The sequence below is a fragment of the Balaenoptera borealis genome (assembly GCF_965194805.1).
Source record: "Balaenoptera borealis genome assembly, chromosome: 9".
In the NCBI taxonomy this organism is placed as follows: domain Eukaryota; kingdom Metazoa; phylum Chordata; class Mammalia; order Artiodactyla; family Balaenopteridae; genus Balaenoptera; species Balaenoptera borealis.
Window position 1 is genome coordinate 107,633,152 of NC_138873.1, and position 17,892 is coordinate 107,651,043.

General features: G+C 35.8%; 1 protein-coding gene across 3 annotated transcripts in view; it reads left to right on the forward strand.

Annotated features, from left to right (window-relative positions):
* The window catches only part of ADGRB3 (adhesion G protein-coupled receptor B3), a 790,409-nt gene that overhangs the window by 624,883 nt on the left and 147,634 nt on the right, over positions 1-17,892 (forward strand). For all 3 annotated transcript variants that reach the window (XM_082405028.1, XM_082405030.1, XM_082405029.1), the window contains 2 exons: positions 12,570-12,696; positions 14,257-14,360. In XM_082405028.1, the coding sequence (XP_082261154.1) occupies positions 12,570-12,696; positions 14,257-14,360 (231 nt within the window). The remainder of the gene's footprint in view (positions 1-12,569; positions 12,697-14,256; positions 14,361-17,892) is intronic.

The following is a 17,892-nucleotide window of genomic DNA, read 5'->3' on the forward strand; positions in this document are numbered from 1 at the left end:
CTCTGGGAGAATGACATAAGGGCAGAGACCTACGTGATGTGAGGGAATAGCAACGTTACTATCTTTGAGGAATACATTCTTGGCCATGATAATTGCCAGCGCAAAATGCCAAGCTGAGAAAACAAAGAGCTCAGTGTGGTTGGAAACGATGGGCAAAGGCATTGTGTTAGGAGAGGAAGGTAAAGACGTAATAACAGGGGCTTTCCTTGTGGTGCAGTGGTTAGGAATCTGCCTGCCAATGCAGGGGACACGGGTTTGAGCCCTGGGCAGGGAAGTTCCCACATGCCATGGAGCAAGTAAGCCCATGCACCACAACTACTGAGCCTGCGCTCTAGAGCCCTCAAGCCACAACTACTGAAGCCTTCATGCCTAGAGCCCGTGCTCTGCAACAAGAGAAGCCATTGCAATGAGAAGCTTGCACACCATGACAAAGAGTAGTCCCCGCTAACTGCAACTAGAGAAAGCCCGTGCACAGCAACGAAGACCCAATGCAGCCAAAAATTAATTAATTAATTAATTAATGTTTTAAAAAGAGATAATGATAGACCAGCTGGTAGAGGTCCTTGTAGGTTATTTTAACTGCTTTGTCATTTACTCCAAGTGAGATGGGAAGAACCACGGATAGAGTTTTGAACAGAGTGACGTGAGTTCACATATGTGTCAGCAGGATCTCTGGCTTCTGTGTTGAAATTGAACTTGAGGATAGATAGCAAGGAAGGAACAAGGAGCCCAGTGATGATATTTATCTAGAGGGGAGATGATAGTGGCTTAAAATAGAAGGGGCGTATCAACAGCATTTTCTGGAATAATTTGTAAAACTAATAAGATAGAAAACATTCTTGGATTATATAGTCTTCCAACCAGATTGTCAACTTTTCTAAGAAAGAAACTGTTAGTTTTCTTTTTGTATGTGTCTTCTACTTTGGCATTTGAAAAGCACTCACTAAATACTTATTGACTGCTTAGTAAAGACTCAGGCCTCACTGCTGTAGTGGACATAATCACTGCAGGATGCTGAGTCTTTCAGAGTTCATCATCAAATGATGTTTGAAGACCAAAAGCAAATAGATAAGCCTATTAAGATTCATTGATACTCTTCAGATTGCATTTCTGCTATATGCTGAAGGACAGCAAATGAATTGGAGCTAAGACAATCTGTCTGGCTCCAACAGCATTAGAAGCCATCCCTTGAAATGTAAATAATTATTAAATTAACTGAACAAACATTGAAGTCCCTACTAAGTGAAAAGCGGTATGTCAGAGATTCAAATCTGAACAAGATACAATTGTCAAAAGCACTAATATTCTAGGGTGGCATGGAGAGTGTTAATTTTATAAATAAAGAAAGTGAGGTGAATTTATCAACTAATATTCTAGTGTTGGACACAAAACATGAATAGGCACAGAGGAGTGTTGGAAAGATCTAAGTGTAGCATGTTCCTAGAACTAGTTCATTTCTAGGCAAAGAATTGGAAATCTGGTGTTAATTATGGCCTGGAGGGGTCACTATTAATTCCAGGTTCAGCCTAGTGGATGATAAGTGTTCTTCCTGCTGGTAGCAAAGTACTCACTTCTAAATTTCACCACAGTGAATGAACTATAAATGCTTTATGTTGGTATTATTCTTTTTAAATTAAAAAATATATATATATGTGTTTGTGTATACTAGTGTATAATACTATATGCAGACATTATGATAATTGATATAAAAATCCTCTATTGTATCTAAATAGAGGATATTTTTAGAAGGAAAAAAGAGCTTATAACTTTTACTCAATATCATGTTTTCAGAATTTGTAATTTCAACTTTTATATCACCTCAAACTATAAATGATCTCACTAGAGATGAGAGATGCTTTATGTCATGAAAAATTGGTATAAATCAATGTTTTTTTTTTACATGTCATAAGATATATCACTTAAAAAACAGGATGAACACCAGAGCATGACAATCTGTCCTTAGCTAACTTCATCCACTGATAACTCGTACTTTGCTAAAACCATTACATGGGGGCCACATTGTTTGCAAGTGTAAATAGGCATGATATTCAGATCTTTTTATAGGACTGTTCATTACATTCTGCTTTAAAACGGACTACAACTAAATGTATTAAAAAAAATCTCTAATCTGGAAATGAGAAACCCAACTTCGCATCTCACTCTGTGCCTTAAAATAAGCTTCCTGAATTCCCTGCACTTCACTTTCCTCCTCTGTAAAACTAGGTGGTTGGGATAGATCAGTCGTTCTCAGCCTTGGCTGCACACTAGAATCATCTGGGGAACATTAGAAAAGTAATAATGCCCAGACCCCACCTCAGGATTTAAGTTTTAAAGGTCTCCAGGTGACTTTAATATACAGCAAGTGTTGAAAACCAACGGGCTAGGTGATCACTAAGGTTACTTTTAGCAAAACTTCTTAATTTCATGTTTCACTGTGTTTTAACATAGTAATGGTTGCCAGAGATAACAAAGTTCTCAGTATTTCCAATGTCCTGGAAAGTAGAAATTACTCTTAAAGACTGCTTTTTACTCAAAATTGAGAAGATTTTTTTATCTGTACTCCAAAATTTTCTGTATTATGAGAATAATTTATACAAAGAAACAATACGCATTATTCATTTTTGTATGACATATACATTAAAAGTGATATAGATTCACCTAATTCTTAGAAGTTAATGACTGTTATGATTGGGAAATAATTACTTTCTTTCAGTGCACATACATTGCAAGAGCAGTGTACTCAAAAGCTGTGTGTAATTTTTTAAAGAATTTCTGTTGTAGCTATTTTGGTTTTGAATAAATTGACCATTAAAACCCTGAGATAGGAGAGACCTTCAAGATGGTGGAGGAGTAAGACGTGGAGATCACCTTCTTCTCCACAAATACATCAGAAATACAACTACATCTGGAACAACTCCTACAGAACACCTACTGAACGCTGGCAGAAGGCCTCAGACTTCCCAAAAGGCAAGAAACTCCCCCACGTACCTGGCCGTGTGGCTGACAGGGTCCTCGTGCTCTGGCTGGGTGTCAGGCCTGTGCCTCTGAGGTGGGAGAGCTGAGTTCAGGACACTGGTCCACCAGAGACCTCCCAGCTCCATGTAATATCAAAGGGTGAAAGCTCTCCCAGAGATCTCCATCTCAACACCAAGACCCAGCTTCACTCAACAACCAGCAAGCTACAGTGCTGGATACCTTATGCCAAACAACTAGCAAGACAGGAACACAACCCCATGATTAGGAGAGAGGCTGCCTAAAATCATAGTAAGTTCACAGACACCCCAAAACACACCACCAGACGTGGTCCTGCCCACCAGAAACACAAGATCCAGCCTCATCCACCAGAACACAGGCACTAGTCCCCTCCACCAGGAAGCCTACACAACCCACTGAACCAACCTTAGCCACTGGGGGCAGACACCAAAAACAATGGGAACTACAAACCTGCAGGCTGCGAAAAGGAGACCCCAAACACAGTAAGTTAAGCAAAATGAGAAGACAGAGAAACACAGAGCAGATGAAGGAGCAAGGTAAAAACACACCAGAACAAACAAACGAAGAGGAAATAGGCAGTCTACCTGAAAAAGAATTCAGAATAATGGCAGTAAAGGTGATCCAAAATCTTGGAAATAGAATGGAGAAAATACAAGAAACGTTTAACAAGGACCTAGAAGAACTAAAGAGGAAACAAACAAAGATGAACAACACAATATATTAAATTTAAAATTCTCTAGAAGGAATCAGTAGCAGAATGACTGAGACAGAAGAACAGATGAGTGACCTGGAAGATAAAATAGTGGAAATAACTACTGCAGAGCAGAATAAAGAAAAAAGAATAAAAAGAATTGAGGACAGTCTCAGAGACCTCTGGGACAAAATTAAACACAACAACATTTGAATTATAGGGGTCCAGAAGAAGAAGAGAAAAAGAAAGGGACTGAGAAAATATTTGAAGAGATTATAGTTGAAAACTTCCCTAATATGGAAAAGGAAATAGTCAATCAAGTCCAGGAAGCACAGAGAGTCCCATACAGGATAAATCCAAGGAGAAACATGCCAAGAGAAATATTAATCAAACTATCAAAAGTTAAATACAAAGAAAAAATATTAAAAGCAACAAGAGAAAAGCAACAAATAACATACAAGGGAAGCCCCATAAGGTTAACAGCTGATCTTTCAGCAGAAACTCTGCAAGCCAGATGGGAGAGGCAGGACATATTTAAAGTGATAAAAGGGAAAAACCTACAAACAATATTACTCTACCCAGCAAGGATCTCATTCAGATTTGACAGAGAAATTAAAACCTTTACAGACAAGCAAAAGCTAAGAGAATTCAGCACCACCAAACCGGCTTTACAACAAATGCTAAATGAACTTCTCTAGGCAGGAAACACAAGAGAAGGAAAAGATCTACAATAACAAGCCAAAACAATTAAGAAAATGGTAATAGGAACATACATATTGATAACTACCCTAAATGTAAATGGATTAAATGCTCCAACCAAAAGACAAAGACTGCCTGAATGGATACAAAAACAAGACCCGTATATATGCTGTCTACAAGAGACCACTTCAGACCTAGGGACACATACAGACTGAAAGTGAGGGGATGGAAAAAGATATTCCATGCAAATGGAAATCAAAAGAAAGCTGGAATAGCAATTCTCATATCAGACAAAACAGACTTTAAAATAAAGACTATTATAAGAGACAAAGAAGGACACTACATAATGATCAAAGGATCAATCCAAGAAGAAGATATAACAATTGTAAGTATTTATGCACCCAACATAGGAGCACCTCAATACATAAGGCAAATGCTAACATACATAAAAGGGGAAATCGACAGTAACACAATCATAGTAGGAGACTTTAACCCCACTTTCACCAATGGACAGATAATCCAAAATAAAAATAAATAAGGAAACAAGCTTTAAATGATACATTAAACAAGATGGACTTAATTGATATTTATAGGACATTCCATCCAAAAACAACACAGTACACTTTCTTCTCAAGTGCTCATGGAACATTCTCCAGGATAGATTATATCTTGGGTCACAAATCAAGCCTTCATAAGATTAAGAAAATTTAAATCATATCAAGTATCATTTCCGACCACAATGCTATGAGACTAGATATCAACTGCAGGGAAAAATGTGTAAAAAATACAAACACATGGAGGCTAAAAAATACACTACTAAATAACCAAGAAATCACTGAAGAAATCAAAGAGGAAATAAAAAAATACCTAGAAACAAATGAGAATAAAAACACAATGACCCAAAACCTATGGGGTGCAGCGAAAGCAGTTCTAAGAGGGAAGTTTATAGCAATACAATCCGACCTCAAGAAACAAGAAACATCTCAAATAAACAACCTAACCTTACACATAAAGCAATTAGAGAAAGAAGAACAAAAAAAAAAAAACCCAAAGTTAGCAGAAGGAAAGAAATCATAAAGATCAGATCAGAAATAAATGAAAAAGAAATGAAGGAAACAATAGCATAGATCAATAAAACTAAAAACTGGTTCTTTGAGAAGATAAACAAAATTGATAAACCATTAGCCAGACTCATCAAGAAAATAAAGGGAGAAGACTCAAATCAATAGAATTAGAAATGAAAAGGAGAAGTAACAACTGACACTGCAGAAATACAAAGGATTATGAGAGATGACTACAAGCAATGATATGCCAATAAAATGGACAACCTGGAAGAAATGGACAAATTCTTAAAAAGCACAACTTTCCGTGACTGAACAAGGAAGAAATAGAAAATATAAACAGACCAGTCACAAGCACTGAAATTGAGACTGTCATTAAACATCTTCCAACAAACAGAAGCCCAGGACCAGATAGCTTCACAGGCAAATTCTATCAAACATTTAGAGAAGAGCTAACCCCTATCCTTCTCAAACTCTTCCAAAATATAACAGAGGGAGGAACACTCCCAAACTCATTCTACGAGACCACCATCACCCTGATACCAAAACCAGACAAAGATGTCACAAAGAACGAAAACTATAGGCCAATATCACTGATGAACACAGATGCAAAAATCCTCAACAAAATACTCGCAAACAGAATCCAACAGCACATTAAAAGGATCATACACCATGATCAAGTGGGGTTTATCCAAGGAATGCAAGGATTCTTCAATATATGCAAATCAATCAGTGTGATAAACCATATTAACAAATTGAAGGAGAAAAACCATATGATCATCTCAATACATGCAGAAAAAGCTTTTGACAAAATTCAACACCCATTTATGATAAAAGTCCTCCAGAAAGTAGGCATAGATGGAACCTACCTCAACATAATAAAGGCCATATATGCAAACCCACAGCCAGCATTGTCCTCAATGTTGCAAAACTGAAACCATTTCCTCTGAGATCAGGAAGAAGACAAGGTTGTCCACTATTACCACTATTATTCAACATAGTTTTGGAAGTTTTAGCCACAGCAATCGGAGAAGAAAAAGATATAAAAGGAATACAAATCGGAAAAGAAGAAGTAAAGCTTCTTACAAAGTCGTTGTTTGCAAATGACATAATACTATACACAGAGAATCCTAAAGATGCTACCAGGAAACTACTAGAGCTAATCAAGGAATTTGGTAAAGTAGCAGGATACAAAATTAATGCACAGAACTCTCTTGCATTCCTCTACACTAATGATGAAAAATCTGAAAGAGAAATTAAGGAAACACTCCCATTTACCATTACAACAAAAAGAATACAATACCTAGGAATAACCTACCTAAGGAGGCAAAAGACCTGGATGCAGAAAACTGTAAGACATGGATGAAAGAAACTAAAGATGATACAAACAGATGGAGAGATATACCATGTTCTTGGATTGGAAGAATCAACATCGTGAAAATGACTATACTACCCAAAGCAATCTACAGATTCAGTGCAATCCCTATCAAACTACTAATGGCATTTTTCACAGTACTAGAACAAAAAATTTCACAATTTGTATTTGAACACAAAAGACCCCGAATAGCCAAAGCAATCTTGAGAAAGAAAAACAGAGCTGGAGGAATTAGGCTCCCAGACATCAGACTATACTACAAAGGTACAGTAATCAAGGCAGTATGGTACTGGCACAAAAACAGAAATATAGATCAATGGAACAGGATAGAAAGCCCAGAGATAAAGCCACAGACATATGGCCACCTTATTTTTGATAAAGGAGGCAAGAATATACAATGGACAAAAGACAGCCTCTTCAATAAGTAGTGCTGGGAAAACTGGACAGCTATATGTAAAGGAATGAAATTAAAACACTCCCTAACACCATACACAAAAATAAACTCAAAATGGATTAAGACCTAAATGTAAGGCCAGACACTATAAAACTCTTAGAGAGAAACATAGGCAGAACACTCTATGACATAAATCACAGCAAGATCCTTTTTGACCCACCTCCTAGAGAAATGGAAATAAAAACAAAAATAAACAAATGGGACCTAATGAAACTTAAAAGCTTTTGCACAGCAAAGGAAACCATAAACAAGATGAAAAGACAACCCTCAGAATGGGAGAAAATATTTGCAAATGAAGCAACTGACAAGGGATTAATCTCCAAAATATACAAGCAGCTCATGCACCTCAATATCAAAAAAAACAAACAACCCAATCCAAAAATGCACAGAAGATCTAAATAGACATTTCTCCAAAGAAGACATACAGATTGCCAACAAACACATGAAAGAATGCTCAACATCACTAATCAGTAGAGAAATACAAATCAAAACTACAATGAGGTATCACCTCACACCAGTCAGAATGGCCATCATCAAAAAATCTACAAACAATAAATGCTGGATAAGGTGTGGAGAAAAGGGAACCCTCTTGCACTGTTAGTGGGAATGTAAATTGATACAGCCACTATGGAGAACAGTATTGAGGTTCCCTAAAAAACTAAAAATAGAACTACCATATGACCCAGCAATTCCACTACTGGGCATATACCCTGAGAAAACCATAATTCAGAAAGAGTCATGTACCACAATGTTCATTGAAGCTGTATTTACAATCGCCCGAACATGGAAGCAACCTAAGTGTCCAGCAACAGAGGAATGGATAAAGAAGATGTGGCACATATATACAATGGAATATTACTCAGTCATAAAAAGAAACGAAATTGAGTTATTTGTAGTGAGGTGGATGGACCTAGAGTCTGTCATACAGAATGAAGTAAGTCAGAAAGAGAAAAACAAATACCGTATGCTAACACATATATATGGAATCTAAAAAAAATGGTTCTGAGGAACCTAGGGGCAGGACAAGAATAAAGAGGCAGACATAGAGAATGGACTTGAGGACACGGGAAGGGGGAAATGTAAGCTGGGATGAAGTGAGAGAGTGGCATGGACATATATACACTACCACATGTAAAATAGATAGCTAGTGGGAAGCAGCCGCATAGCACAGGGAGATCAGCTCCGTGCTTTGTGACCACCTAGAGGGGTGAGATAGGGAGGGTGGGAGTGAGACGCAAGAGGGAGGATATAAGGGGATATATGTATATGTATAGCTGATTCACTTTGTTATAAAGCAGAAACTAAGACACCATTGTAAAGCAATTATACTCCAATAAAGATGTTAAAAATTTTTTTAAGTTAAAAAAATTTTAAAAAATAAATAAAAAGAAAAAAAAAAGAAAATCAACTATACTTTAAAATGAAATAAAAATTAAATTAAAAATAGACCCTGAGATAATAAACCTGCTAAAGTTTATAACTTATTCATGATAAATACTTTACACACTGATGTATTATGAAGCAAAATAGATGGTTTTATAAAAGACGGATTTAAGTGGAATATTTAGTTGTTTGGGTATTTCAAAAGGTAAAAGTTTGATTTCTTGAAACAGTTTTGAAATGTGTCACTCTAAGTTTTTGCTATCAGTTTTTTCCTAAACAACTTTTCATTGGAATGAATGGATAATCTTTTTCTTTAATCTTAAATGCTAGAGAATGTAGTCACATGCTATATTATTTAACTCTCCCATGAAATCCAGACCCCAACAATGAACTCAGATCCAAAGAGGAATCATGTAGAGTCTTAGGAAATTGGGGAAAGGCCTCAAATAAGTATTAAGGTGAGAAATAATAGATTTTGTGTCATATATTTTCACAGAATTCTGTCCTTGTGGGTATGTACTTTCAAATACTTGGGACAGGCAGACTCTTTTCTTCTTTTAGTCAGCCTAATAATAGGAAGAAAGAGAAGAGGTACAGATGACAGCTAACAGCTAACATGGGTGAATGTAGGTGTAACCAACAAAGAATGTGCTGGTTATATGAAATTTCTGCAGGCCTAGTTATTTTTGAAAACTATTTGAAAAAAAAATTTAATGCCCAGAAAAGACACTATGAAAAAGAAATATGTGATTTTTCAGTAAAACGTGTGTATCATCATTTTGTGTTTGCTTCTGACATCCTCAGTCTGTTATTCTTATTATATCTTTAATGTTCATACATATTTCATTGTATTTGCTTGCCCCATTGATGACAAGCTAGACTTAATAACTAAGAATAATTCACAGATATACCATTAATCATGGCATGCAAATCTATGACATTAGAAGAATAATGTGACTGCTGGAATAGTCCACGTGCTTTAAAACCTTGTTCTGTGCAGACTGGGGAAGCTGTTTTGCTCCACATTAGCTCTTCCACACATCAGTTTGCTTTACAAGGTCTCCCTGAAATCAATCAGACACATGTACCGTGCTTTTGAAGAATTTTGTACAGTAAGAATAGCTTTGGAATGTGTGAAAATACAGGTGACACATACTATAGTTTTTGTAATAGTAGTGACATGTATGCTAGTGATTTTAAAAACTAATTTATAAGAGTTTTATCTGGTTTTAAAATATCAAGAGGTTTTATGAAACAATTTAAAATTTAGCATCAGATGGCATCACACTTATTACTCAGCTCTTGCAAGCAACCAAATATAGAAGTTGGTAGTTACCTCCTCACCTTTCAAAATTTTCACTCCTACTCATCTGATCATATTCTGGTGTTCTGCTACCAGATGCATTATTTTGTGTTTTATAACTTGTATTAAACTGGGGAGAGCACATCAAGCTGTACTCAGTCACTCATAATATTTTCCATTAGTTTCATCAGATAAAGTCAACAAAGGGATAATAATTCCTAAGAAAGGTAAGGAGAAAAGTTATGTAGCCTCAGGAAGGTACCCATCAAAAGGGGCCCAGTGAGATTAGAAACATTTCATGCTTGGGGGGAAATGAAAGATTGAAACATGGAGACCAGTGTCACTTACTTCCCAGTTTTGCCTGGGGCTGGGCCAGGTCAGTACTGCCATCATTGTACAGAGCAGAGTAAATTGACCTACTTTTCTGAAGATGTCATATAAAATTTACATGATCTTCAGAGTCTAGCAACATTATATTGAACATAGACTTTACATCTGACAGCCAAAGGTTAGTAATACTAACATTTTCTTGAGTAAACAAACTTTCATTACCTAGGTATAAATATATCACTTTGTCTCATGAGGTCTTATTTGCAGTAAACTTTTTTCCTGGTAAGACTTTGAATTGGTTTATTGGTCATAGCCACATAATGTGAAAAGTGTAGGTATTGGACTCCATCTTGAAAGCACAAATACTGCATTAAAGTAAAGCTGCCATACAGGATTAATAATGCAATGTTGTGTTTTAAAACATGTCAGATTCTCTTAAATGTGTCTTTCTTCTTTAAACTTTAATCAGCTGAGATAAATGTTTTTTATTTGGTCTTAACTGTTTGTCACAAGACAATAAGAGACAGTCAGCCAATGAAATAAATTGAAGTGCTGCTCTGGTTAGGTAGAATTGGAATTTAATGCTGTTACAGTTGGTTTAGATATAACTGAAATATATATATATATATATAATTTTGCATGGTTGTATGACATCATGAGAAAGAAAAGAGACCTACCAAATTTTTAATTGGCTAATACTTAGAAGTATTTGGGTGAACTTAGGTATAATGTTTTTGTACCTCTCCCCAAATATAGTCTATTCCTTTTTAAAAGAAGTTGTAATTAAGAGTATTTTGAGTCATGCATATTAGTGATATCAAGTCATATTTAAATCAAATTAATGAATATTAAAAAGATATTGCATCTAAATCCCAAAAAGGGATAATGTGAATTATATTCTACAGCTCAACTTGGAAGTCCAGCTGTCACAGTGAAACCTCTGTCATTGAAATAGCTCAGAAATAGACTGCATTCATATTTAACCCAATAGCTTTAGGCATTCAGAGATATGGAGTAGATGAGATAAAAAGTACCATATCAAAATTAACATCAAGCCATGTGTTATCCTTCTGGAGTTTTAGAGTCATTTTTAACATAGATAGTAACTTGGTTTGAAATTTAAGCACACACATACACAGAGGTTTGCTACTTGGAGAGTTCCGTGCCTGGGGGAGGGGAGGTGACAATTGGTGCATTCAGTATATAACACGTGTAATGATAATAAAGTTGATTGGTTGAACTCTGTAGCTTTTTTTTTTTTTTCTTCCTCTTCCTGTAGAGTAGTTCAGCCGGGGGTGGAAGGATTCTCCCCCATCTTCACCCCCCACCAAGAAGGCGTAGGTTGATACCATTTTTATTGTTCTGCTGGGGTGGGAAAGAAACCATATGCTTTAGAATTTTGAATGGCTACACCAAAGGGAAGATTGAAGCAGGCCCTCTTTCCCCCTTCCTACCGGACTTTGAGGTGGGGTTATTCTTCTAAATGTTCTGGCAGACTCGGGGTTAGCTTAATGCTTCCACCCCGGGGCAGAGAGGTGGGTGAGGGGAAGAAACGTCAAGGGCTTCAGAGGCGCTTGGGCTGAGTGAAGCGTGGAGTGGGAAGCTGGTGTCTGAAACCCACCCCTCCCCTGGATGCCAGGCAAAGGTAATGAGAGTCGGAGCCAGCTGATGCCGCCGCTGCTGCTTCCCATTTCCAGGGTGAAATTTTCACAGCAGCTAATTCTAAAGGGAGGAAAAATCCCTAGCCAGCAGAGAAGATTCTATATCACCCAACACAAGCTATCTAACCTTTTAGGCAGGCTTTTCAGAGAAATCCTCGGTTTAAAAGCCAGCGTTCACGATCCAAAAATACAGGACGGGAATCAGAGCTGGTATGCAATGTGAAAAGCCTCCTTACACTCTCTGAGTGTTTGAAACGATCCGATGAGCATAGGAAGTGGCTGCCAGCGCTCTGGCGGCTGCTCGTGCCGCCGCCGCCGCCGCCGCCGTTCCTCGCAGAGGGCTGGACAGAGCCAGTCCCGGTTTCAGCACCTCCGGCGCTGGACAGCTCTCTGCACGCCGCACCGCCGCCCGCCTGCTTTCTCCAAACACTCTCGCTTTGCATTACTGGAGATGCATCTAAATTACGTCCTGTTCAACAACAAGTAGATTTTTTTTCCCCCCCTGTACGGGAATTACAGTAGACGATTCTCTCAATTAAATTGCATTTTCTTCATTACGGATTTGGCAGTCAGGCGTATTTATCCCGATCTCCCCCCCCACCCCCCCACCCTTTGCAGGAACGAGTCTTTGGGAACCTGGTCCACCCAGGGATGTAAAACTGTGCTTACCGATGCATCCCATACGAAATGCTTATGTGATCGTCTCTCTACCTTCGCCATTTTGGCTCAGCAACCTAGAGAAATAGTAAGTAACAAAGGGAAAACACGGCTTTAATGCAAAGGCAGGGACATTTTAAATGGGGAAATGGAAAATGTTGCAGGGTGGCAAAATTGGGTTCGTCTCCTCCTTAGCTACAGTAGCTTGGTGAAATGAATTCTAGTTGGTGTGCTATAACTAAATTCTACTCAATTTTATGTCTTCTAACTTGAAATTTCTGCAGTATAGTTTTGAGGATGTGCTCCAATCATATTGCTAATATGCTGCAAACTTTCAAATAAAAATACTTGTCAGCTTAACCTTTATTTTAGAACTCTAAAGCTGTTCTGGGGAATTTGTGAGGTTACTGTTGGTAGTAGAATGAAGACCCCAGACACTATAGCCAAACACATTGCATATCTGCGTTGGATATTTTCAGTACAGGTTTTCTGGGGTGTCCTTGGATATTTATTTTTTAAAAATTAAATGAAATTTTTATGAAAGCAGAGACTGTCAGAAACTGTAAAATCATTCCTTAGAAGTATATAGGTTTGTAAAACTAGTTTCTGAAACAGACAGTTGTATAAACTGTCTGAAAGAAAAAATAATATTCTCATCAAATGTACTTTGAAAAATTATTTCAGAAACTGAAGTGCTGAAGAATAATTATTAAGAAAAATGTGACTTTCTGTCTAAATCTGGCCTAAATATGCATCACTCTTTTTACTTATTTTGATAACCAAAAATGTCTATAAAATTGATTGTGCATATCTAAGATTTGGAACACACTTGATCTTAAAGTGCATTTCTTTAAACTTCCAATACTGAAAATATGAAAAACAGCAGATTTTATTAGTTAGTACCATGTTAGTCTCTAAAGAAAGAAATCTCTTTGATCTTTATATATGTTTTAAAAGATATAAGGCTTATTTTTCAAGGTCAAGTATTTAGAGACTAATATTGACATTGTGAAGATTATCTCTATATATTTTGTTCACAGAAAAAAAATCACAAATATATTCTAAGGTCTTACACTTGAAACTTGATTTTCTTCTATATTCTTAGAGACCAAGCTAGTGAAATTAAATGAGAGAATACTTGACTTAGAACAAAGTTGTCAGAAGTCAGAAAGTTTGAAAAATTTTCAATATCTAGGTACCAGATTTGGATAACATAATGGGACGATCAAAGTAAATTTCACCAAAATACATTTTGTGAAATAACTGAACTGTAGTTAGTTGAAGAAAAATAAATACTGATTCAAATTTCAACTAGATAAAATGTAACATGTTAATGTTGACCAAGTTGTAGCTTCAGTTATTTATTTTAGAAAGCCGTAAGTGGGTATATGCCACAATCAAGCATTGAAAACTCCTAAGGCCTTCATTACTTCACAGTGGGAAAGAGGGAGTAGCTAGAATTAGCCATTTTAGAGGTTGAGAATATGTGAACAGAGTGGTTACTGGGTAATTATCTGGTTACTATAACAACTATATTGGCTATTTTTGAGTGTTAGGATAGTTTTGTTGAGTTTAGAAGTTATTTTAATTTATTTTAAAAATTCTCTCTCTCTTTTTTTTTTTTTTGCTTCTTTTGTTTAATTTACAGATCATGGAATCCTCTAGTACACCTTCAGTTACCCTAATTGTAGGCAGTGGCCTTTCTTGCTTGGCCTTGATCACCCTAGCAGTTGTCTATGCAGCATTATGGAGGTATGTAATCAATTAATACACTAGAAATGGAATGTTCGGTTATTCAGAGTTAAATCAAGGAATATAATAACTATTATAAGTCTCATGTTTTCTTAATTTACTGAAAGAAGTACTTTGAAAACAGAATTATAATTGCCGTGATTGAGCTATAATAAATGAGCTCAATAACACTAAATACGTGTTTACTTAATTTTCTTGTCTGTATTTTCCTATAATGGGAAAGTAAACAAAACACACACACACTTTTCTTCCCAATTCAAATGATAGTAGCCATCAACAAGTTGCTTACCCCCAAACATGGTACTCTTAATACCCCAAGTTCAGTCTATGTGTTGTTTATATTTATCCCAACTGCTATTGAGCTTGAGAGTTTAATGGTACAGTCAAATTAATTTCTCTGTTATAGAAATATGGCCTCCAAATGCTTAAGTTTTAAACACATGCTTTCAGTGTGTCCCAATGTGTAAAGTCTTCTATAATATTAATGCATTAATACAATACCATAAAGCTTTAGAAAAGACTTCTCAGCTGAATGTTTCCAATAAGTCAGATTTTGACAAACTGATTTTAAAAAGTCATAAAAAAACATAAACAAGGGGAAGTGATTGAAAAATACTGTTCTATAATATGTGAAATTACATCTGTTTGACATTGTATGAAAATTTAGTAGATCTCTAAGATTTGTTCTTGTTCTGTTAATGAGAATTAGACTTGTGAAGTTTATTATGTCTACTGACATATTGATAACTAGTATATAACTAAACTTCCCAATAAATTTTCAAATGTTAAACATTTTTATATCCATTTTGATTACTTTAAAATGTTCTAAAAACAGTTACCATATTAGCAAATAAATAATTATGTATTATTTCCTGAATATTTGAAATATTAAAATTGCAATGGTAGCCAGGCCTAGTATTTTACTTATCTTTTACTTAAGATAAAAAACAATTTCATTGAAAAATTAATTACAATTTAATAAGGAAAGATCATTTGATTTAACATCCTTTTTTTGAAAAAAAATCATTGTTCTCCATTATAATTTTTACTCTTTTGAGGACAAAAATTAATTGTCCAGGATATTATATTGTCAAAGATATTAAGATTTTCATGCTTCATACAAAAATAAAATATGTACACATTCTTAGTCCATTGGTACAGATACATAATAGAGGTCCTGCCTTCCCATGCAGTGTAGTGAAATACCAAATGAGGGAATCTGATAATATATGGCCAGGCTCATGAAATGAAAGAAATGCTTGTTCTAGGCATAGCATTGTAGACAGTAGAATCCAGGGTTCAGGACTCAGTCAAGCAGGCATTGTCCTGGTAATACAAGAGCAAGATAGACAAAGGCTGGGAAGAAGACTTTCTCTCCCACAATTGCCTGAATGGTATTTCTCAGGAAATGAGGCAGTGTTCATGGGCCAGGATACTAGGTAATAGTATCACAATTCATCAATGGCATCATAAGTCATACTCACTGAAGTATTCAGAACCAAGTTCCCTTTCTCAGTACTTAGGGTTCAGCCACCAATTACACCTTCTCTTCACGCCTCAATACATATGGCTAACGCTAGCACAAACACTGCTAGTATAAATGATATATAAAATTTAGCAAAGAAGTACAGGATTATTTAGTCTGTAGGGAAGTTTGCTCTAATCAAGAAAATCCAGGAAAATCACCTATTGCAATAGCTTTCTAGGAATTACCACCTGAAAGGATCTATCCAAACTTGACATGAAACTGAGAAGTTTAGAAGACAGTACTAAGAAACAATATAAATGTGAATTCCTAACCGTTAGTGGCCATCAACTCATCGTCTACAGGTAGAAGAATTGAAGTAATATTAATAATTTGATAGAAGTTTCAAGATTCATAAACTATTAAGTGAATCTTGTAGCATGACGAATTCAATGTATTTTGTAAACATTAAATTTACCTAGTAACATTCCTGTATGATAATACTCATGTCAGGATCTTACTGCCTTTTTTTTTCTAATTAAAGGGTTAAGTTTTTTTTGCTTTTCTAATGATGTGTAAAATGTGTGAACATCAGAATTATTTTGTATATAATATACCACTGTGAAACTTGCTGATGTCTCATGTAGCTCATTAGAAATATTCATCAAAAAATGAATCCATTGTTACATTCTCTCCATCTACAGAATGTTCTGTAGAATTACGTTATTACATCACAGAGCAACTGAGCATGTCTTTTAATCCATGTATTGAAATGATGCATTCACAAATTTTGTTTAAAACATAAAGCACATTTATAAAAAGTTTTGAAAGTTGAGACATTTTATAGCAATTTTTAAGGCAATAATGTCACAATGTTAATGAAAATGTAAACATCTAAAGACTCTTCAGGGTGGTCAGTCTAGGTCTTCATTACCATGATTTTTCTATTTACTGAGCAAATAATATCAATGAAAGCCTTTCAGTAATGTCATCTGTGTACTTGTGCTGTCATGGAAGCCTTTAATATCACATAAAGGGTCAACTGTGTGCAGCCCTTAAACGTTTTAATGATACATCCCCCACCCACAAACAAAGAAACAACTTAATATTTGATGATGTTTTCAGCATCCCAGTGTGTGGTTTATTATATTTTTAGATACTGATGATGCAAGGACAAGATTAATCTACTCTTGAGGCCATTTTTTATTGAGGGTCCATCTAGGTTCATTCTGTTTGTTCTGTGAAGAAAGGAAGATTCTTTTATCTTAAAAAATTTCTTTGTATATTTTATTATTACTCTTGTTTTTGTTTTGCTTTCTTTTCTGAAACATGTGATGGAATGTAGGACCTCTGCCTAAGTATTCCTCACAAACAGAGAGAAAGAACTTTGATAGATTTTTACCTTCCAAAGAGTGCTTCCAGATCTCTGGCACCCCCATGGAACACTGCACAGGGAAGCCCACGCTGTGGGCTGTAGACAGTGATTTCATGTTCTAACACAAATTGAACAGTCTCAAATACACAGCAAGAACAAATATGTCTTTTTGTTACTGTCACTCAGTGATTTACCACAGGGTACAGTAAAGCAAGATAGCTGCTACCCTTTTAGGGTAAACAGCTGGTAGAACATTTGATTCTGAGCAGTTTTCTCCATGGCTTACATTCTTGATGCGCTTAAAAATTATATGACAGACTGTATATAAACACTTCTTCATACGGGTAAAATATGGCAGGCTCCAACTAATTTTCCAGCCTAATGATGAATTATCATTTGTGGTTTGGATTAGATTTTAGCAGTAAAGATTCATTTTCTTTTTTCTTGTTTTGGAACAATTATTCAGAAAAAGAAAAACATAAAGAGTAACAGCCTAACTATATAAAAATACTTGAGCGAGTGAAGAGGTGGATGAAAATTGTTCATGGTTTCATGAAAGTAAAGGCATCTTCCTAGTAAATAAGGGGGATATTTTAGAATCTGTGTGGGGTTTTTCTTTTTGGTTTTCAGTTTCTACTGGTTGATGTAAATGATAATTAGCATATTACTTATACACAAATAGGAAGGTAATG